Source organism: Lathyrus oleraceus, chromosome 3 (genome assembly GCF_024323335.1).
Source record: "Lathyrus oleraceus cultivar Zhongwan6 chromosome 3, CAAS_Psat_ZW6_1.0, whole genome shotgun sequence".
Lineage (NCBI taxonomy): Eukaryota > Viridiplantae > Streptophyta > Magnoliopsida > Fabales > Fabaceae > Lathyrus > Lathyrus oleraceus.
In genome coordinates this window covers 53,394,292-53,401,151 of record NC_066581.1, presented here as the reverse complement: position 1 = coordinate 53,401,151, position 6,860 = coordinate 53,394,292, and the positions used below count along the sequence as shown (strand labels likewise).

At 33.8% G+C, this 6,860-nt stretch overlaps 1 protein-coding gene across 1 annotated transcript; it reads right to left on the bottom strand.

Annotated features, from left to right (window-relative positions):
• Positions 1-1,257: 1,257 nt before the first annotated feature.
• LOC127132481 (50S ribosomal protein L21, mitochondrial) lies at positions 1,258-6,660 on the bottom strand. Its single transcript, XM_051061430.1, has 8 exons — positions 6,516-6,660; positions 6,185-6,244; positions 5,223-5,266; positions 4,231-4,714; positions 4,062-4,142; positions 3,280-3,381; positions 1,753-1,827; positions 1,258-1,663 (listed from the first exon to the last, which is right to left on the bottom strand). Exons 3-8 carry the CDS (start codon positions 5,243-5,245, stop codon positions 1,544-1,546), a joined length of 885 nt encoding a protein of 294 aa, XP_050917387.1. The 5' UTR covers positions 5,246-5,266; positions 6,185-6,244; positions 6,516-6,660; the 3' UTR covers positions 1,258-1,543.
• Between the last annotated feature and the right edge of the window lie 200 nt (positions 6,661-6,860).

Genomic DNA, 6,860 nt, shown 5'->3' with positions numbered 1-6,860 from the left:
TTATCCCAATGAAGGAATAGGAAAATATCGATAAAAGCTTAAGAAAAAGAATAATGGTCGTCGCATCCATTTTCGGATTAGGGATTGGATTACGCAAGGGGAAGGTATTAGCACCATTTACGTCCGTTGTACTCAATGGGAACCTTTTAGTTCAATTTTGCGATTTGAGTGTTAATTTATGTTGTTTGTTTTCTTCGGGTAATTAGAGTTGATAATAGATATGGGTGAAGACCTCAGAAGGGAGAAAATGGAGGTTTTTTATTAGTGTGCTCGCGAAGATACAGCAATCTCCTGCCTACGTATCCTTATGGTATAATAAGGAAATCAGAGCATTTGTAGTTCAGGGAACTACGGTTGATTGGTGTTTTTTATGAACAACTGTGTAGATCGCGTTCTAAAGGCTAAACGCTGGCTTGTCTACTCTCGGCGAAGACTTAAGCACTAGTTTGTTGTGTGCATTAGAAAGGATTAACAGTGTTCTTTCTGAAAAGAGTTTTGATCACACGAGGGTGACAAGTTGGATTAATATGTTTGACGTTTTGTTTGATTGGTTTTGATCGCATGAGGGCAAGAAAAGATGAATTTGATGTGTTAAGATATTTTTGATGGATGACAATTACTCAGATAGTCGAGTAAAACAACTCGTATCCTAATAGTCGAGGAGAGGAATCGAAGGCTCTATACCATCTCCTATTTCATCTTTAATTATAAAAGGATTTGATAATAGTTAAGATATTTTAAATGAATGACGATTACTCGGACAGTCGAATACGACAACTCGTATCCTAATAATCGAAAAAGGAAATATAAGACTCTAGACCACTTTCTTTGAGTGATTATGAAAATAGGTTTATGTATGGTTGATGTGTTTTAGATTAAATGACAAGTACTCGAATGGCTGAGTAAGACAACTCATATCCAAGCATTTGAGAAGAGGAATTGAAGACTCAAGGTCATCTCCCTTTTCCTATAGTTTATTATGAAATGATTTGATTAATTTATTAATTTACGGAAAAATGACAATTGTTCGACTGACCGAGTAAGAGAACTCGTATTCAAACAATTGGAAGAGAGGTTGAAAACTCAAAGTCATCTCCCTTTTCATTTAATTTATTATGAAAATAATTTGATTACTGGTTATAATATGAATCAAGATGGCTGGATATTTTGTTCACCTTAATAATGTAATTTGATTACCTCCATTTCTGTCAGATATTGGTACAGTGCATGATATTGATTCATGTTTGCAACCAAGAATAAAATTCTAAATCTCAAGACCTTGAAAACCTATTTATTTAAGAATAAATGGATTTATGCTCAAATGCTAAAGCAGTAAATCCAGCATTACAAAGAAAGGAATTTTTTTTTGTTGAAGACATTCCTACAAAACCTGACTACTGAGTAGCTGACTACTTCCATCTACAAAGAACTTGCAGATAAAAATGGAGCTTCTAAGTAATACAAACATTTCATACTCTATCCAACTGTCAAAAACCCTGAGGCATAAAGACCAGAATTACCACCACCAGCCGGTACATTGTTCTTAAGCACTAACTGCAACCTTTTCCTGTTCTTTCTTAGCAGATTTTGAAGGCTTTTCAACCAATTCGGGCTGAGGTTTCTCAACTCCTTCGATATTAGTTATCCTTAGCTTGGTCAATTCCTGAAAATGATAACCATGCATCAAGAAGAATTAATATCAATAATTTGTTGTAAAACAATGCCATATTAAACAGTTGTTTTTCAACGCACCTGACGATGTCCTTTGGTTCTTCGGTAATTCTTCCTTCTCTTTTTCTTGAAAATAATTACCTTGGCATCTAGTGCCTGATAGGAAGGAAAATTAAGTAAACAAGCAAGTGCATATAAGAAAGAATGACGACTCCACTTGAAATCAATCCGTACGACACAAAAGTTGAAATAAACTGGTATTCTCTTTTTACAGGATAAAAATGAAATTCATTAAGACCGAGATTTTAATGTTTATTTCAAATATATCCCTGACATTAAATGTTTCCACACCACTCATAGAGAATAATAAAAACATTTCTAACAATTAATAATACTGAAATTTGTGACTTTTTCTTGTAATTAAGACCCCAAAATCCATCTTTTTCTTAAATACAAAAGGCATAATGATAATAAAAAAAATCATCAATTAAGCAAAGCACACCTTAGCCTCTCAACATGTTTTTTCAACATGTCAGCAAGAAAAACAAGTTTCCATTTTAAAATCTTAGATTACAGGAAGCAATTAAGAGACTATACATTTTATTGGTAATGCCATGTTGTTTTATGATTAACTGAGGTTCTTGAACAGTCAAGGATTTTTTTTTCTTGTATCTCTAAAATTAATGCTGCGTTGTTTTATGATTAACTGAGGTTCTTGAACAGTCAAGGATCATGTGTTTTCTTGTATCTCCAAAATGATTCTTCAATTTCCTAGGATGCACCACATTGTAATTAAGGTCATGGAAAATATGTTGAGATGTAAGAGCTTACATGGTTTGTTTGTTTATCTTAGTTTTGGTTGTTCTTCTATCTTGGTGGGTGTTGGATACATACTTGATCTACCACTTTTCTTTCTTGAACTTATTATTTTTGAAATAATATTTCTATCTATGCTTTGGCAGGGGGGGAAAAAGAGACATAAACTGTAGATTACAAATAAAGTTTTAACACAAAAAATAAAAAAATAGTGAAGGTCTTTGATTTACTTTACTTAGTTTGAAGGCTCTAGCTAACTAACTTTTCTTTACTTAGTTTGAAAGTTCTGATAGACTTCTTATTATGGGTGGTTATTTTTATTTATGAGCAATTCTGGATAGTTATTTCTATTGATGTCAGTTATGTGTGGAAGTCAGAGTTATCAATCCCAAAAGTGGGGTTAGCGGGATAGTGGATAGTGGGATAACCGCTACTTGATTTAAGGATAATCTGCCATAAATAAAATTAAGTTTCTACCATTAATTTGTATTTTGGTACCGGTTTCTATAAGGTTCATATTGAGCAGAATTGTGTGCACATACAATAATTAAATGCAGTATATATAATTCCTTTAATTTTCTCAATAGGAGGAAATTAAGTCATTTAGTCGCAATTTTGACAGCTTTCAAATATGATTCCAGAAAGACAAACAAATGCAAACTAGAGTAAATAGAACATAAAACAGAAGGAGGAATCACCGCTCTATTTTAAAGCAATCCCATTCCTATTCTCAAAATGAGAAGGCCGGTTATGCATATCAAATTTATTTGAAACTGATAATTTTACACTTACATGCTCCTCAACAACAGCATGAACAGCTGCATCCGGCACTATGGGTCTGCCAACAATTGTCTGACTAGCAGATCCTAGCAACAGAACTTTATTCAGAATCAACTGCAGTGAGCCAAGAAATTGCAATGGAATATTCAATTAGCTGGCTTGATAGATTACATAACAAAAAGAAAAATTTTAAAATTATTACTACACAAAAACAAGTCACTGATTAGTATTCAACAAGATTAATAGCACACTCACACCGATAAAGATGTGCTGCAATAGTGCAATTACAGGGTGTATATAAAACTAGGTGAAAATTTTACAGAGCTATACAAAAATTGTAAGCAATAACTTGTACAAAACCAACGACAATAGAGTTGGTAAACGGATCAAGTAACCCCATGAATATCACATTGTAAATCAAGTCTAATTGCAAACCATTGAAATCTAAAACGTTTCTTAATAGTTTGGCTCATAGATTTTTGTCTAATTCCCCTCCATTTAACCAACTTACTTAGTGGGGCTTTAATACTCCTTCTCCAAATAGCTTAAAACAAGACTCTACCATAATTTGCACCATACATGCCGCCTGATTTTCTCTCTAATGCATTCAGTCCCTATTTATCTTATGTATTCACTAAATCGTCCCAGTTTCGAGCTTAGTACACTCATTATCATGCAAGTATACAACATCCCAGGTCAGACAAACTGCAATAAAAAATTTACTTCAAGTCTGATTGATACTTTTCCATCACAAGTAACGGCCAAAATAATTGGCAAACAAAAGGATTACGCACCTTGTCATTCACTTCACAAAATTTCAATCTTTCTGTGAAAATGCTGTCCCCGTTGCTCACTTTAAACTGATGAGAACCAATCTAAACCAAATGAAGGGGACAAAGCTCATTACCAAAACAAAAAATGGAACATTGATATATGTAATCAAATAAAGTTATCGAAATGAACCTGAACAACGGCAAAAGCGGGCTCATATGGCTTAAAAACCTGGTCGTCCTTTTGTAGGGGCCCCACCACTTTGTATCCAATAGCTGTTGCTTCTGCTTCCTTTTCCTCTGCCGTGTACACTTTTTTCTTACTTGATACGGAAACACAATCATCATTATCTTCATAATCTTCCTCTTCATCATCATAATCACTGTCATCACTGTCGTCTTCATCTTCTACTTCTTCCTGTATATCTTCTTTTTTTATGTGATCATCTTGTTTGGAAGAGAAAAAGCGTGGGTGATACCATTGTCCAAAAGCAGATGTGGGTTTGGAATTGGTGAAAATGGGAAGGGGTGACGAAATATTGTGATTAGGAAAAGCAGCCACAGAGAGTGAGTGGAGAGATGATGGGTCTTTGAAGAGAGATAATGTTGGTTGTGATTCGCTGGTGAGCGCTTGCAGGCACCTCCGAATAGGGGTATGCTTGGTCAATAAACCAAACCTAATTGCAACCGAACAATACTTTAGGTTCATTTTTAAAAAGCGTTCGGAAAAAGTTGGTTATTTTGTAAACCAGTTTCAAAGCAATTTAGAACAGGAAAATTTGCGTCTTAATGCAAGAAAAAGTTCAGAAAACACAAACAAAAGGCAAATCGATACAAAAATGAAATAGACTACTCTATCCCTCAATGTATGTATGCAAGGATTCATGATTTTTGGAATAAGTGAGGATATATATTTAAACACCTTGGTAAGCAAGTAATTTGATTAGCATTAAACAGAAACAAGCAGGACCAAATTAAAATGAGAATATTATTTTTCTTCTTTTTTCTTCTGTCTGAATAGTTTTACTGTCAATTAACTGTCTATTTAGTATGTGCATCCAGAATCCACAACAATGAATAAATAGTTGAAGTTCAAAAAAGGGGGACAATAAATAAGCAATGAAATATTCAACTTATTTGGGAAGTGCATATCATTCAGGTACAATGTACAGTCTAGAAAACTACCTCTCTTTCAGCCGGAAGATCATTTTCAATATCACCTTGTAAACCTGCAAGTCCAAAGACATACATAATATATTACTAGTGCTACACAGTTCCCATAAAAGGAAACAAGAGAAGCTATCCTGGTAAGTCAAAAGCACTTCCTTGTAGCAAAAAAAGAATAGCAACATAAGAAAAAGAATAGCAATCGATTGTTCACCTACACAGTCTAGCAGTAATCAAACATAATATACTAAAAATAAAAAATAAAACAAATGCAGAAGTCAAGAAATATCTATAGCATCACCCAGAAAGAAGATAAATATGCTACTCCCAGAGAAATATGCATAAATAATAGAGGAATACAGAAAGATCAATATCATTTGAACCTAAATCTGAGCTTGTTTATAAAAAATAATCATCTATGGCATGGAATTTTGTTATCGATATCAACATGACTTTCATGTGAAATTTGCATCCTTCCATCCTCCGCTTCAACTCATTCTCCCTAAATAGCCTCCTGCGTGTCAGGGATAACTAGCTCTTAATCAATTTACTGTTTATCAAAACAAAGTCTTGTTTGGTATTGACACATGTTTTTCCATTTTCCCACTCAAAACCATTTCCCCCCAGCCATTTATACATCTATTACTATACTCTCCGCAGAAAGATTTTTCCCACTCCAAACCGAATCCCTGGGGACACTCCAAAAATCTTTTATTTTCATTCAAAGCTCTTTAAGCACTGGTTCTTAACTAGTTGATATATAAACAAACAGTGAAGGAATGGCACTTGGCTAGACATGCTCTAAAATATAATGGAAAATGGAAAATGCAAGTATGCAACCAAGATCACAATGACTTTAACCATCCTGAAAATGCCCAAACTTTGTGACAATAATTGCAAATAAAATTACAGCATTTCTTAACAAGAATAAACACACAATACAGGAAGAACAAAGAACAAATGTTCAAAGGTGAACATACCCTTCAATGTTAAGTTTACCACAAATGCATTCAAATTGCAGATCACGTACAACCTGGAAACTATTCAATGTAAACATAGTTCAGCAAAATGAACCATATAAATGAATATAAAATTGAAAGATCAAAATTCACAACCACATTCAAATTCGACATAATTTCTACATCAGAAGTAACAACCCCTAACTTTTCAATATTTCCAAGTATTCACCACCGTGCGAAGTGTTTCAAGCAATTCACCGGTGCGTTTCATTTTCGCATCCACGCGTGGTAAAGGAGAGGAGAAGGAAAATCTGAGTTAAAATGAAATGCAAGAGATGGAAGGGATACTCACTGCTTCTGACGGCCGATGACAACTCCGGCAGCGCTGAGATCGGAATGCGACTCCAACTTGTTAGGCCAGAGCTGCTCGTTGGTTTTAGGGTTTTAGTTTTTTTCGGTAGAAAAGGTTTTAGTTGGTTTTTTTATTACAATAAAAAATAAAATAAGTAGTTTAAATTTGTTTTATTTAGTTGTGTAAGGATGGTAAATTATCTTTGACAATTCCATTTGTTTGTTTTTTATTACAATAAGAAATAAAATAAGTAGGTTAGTAATATTAATAATTAATTATAAAGGTTGTTGTTTTTTAATGATAAATAATAGAAAATTATGGCATCTATTACTCCCTCGTTCCTTT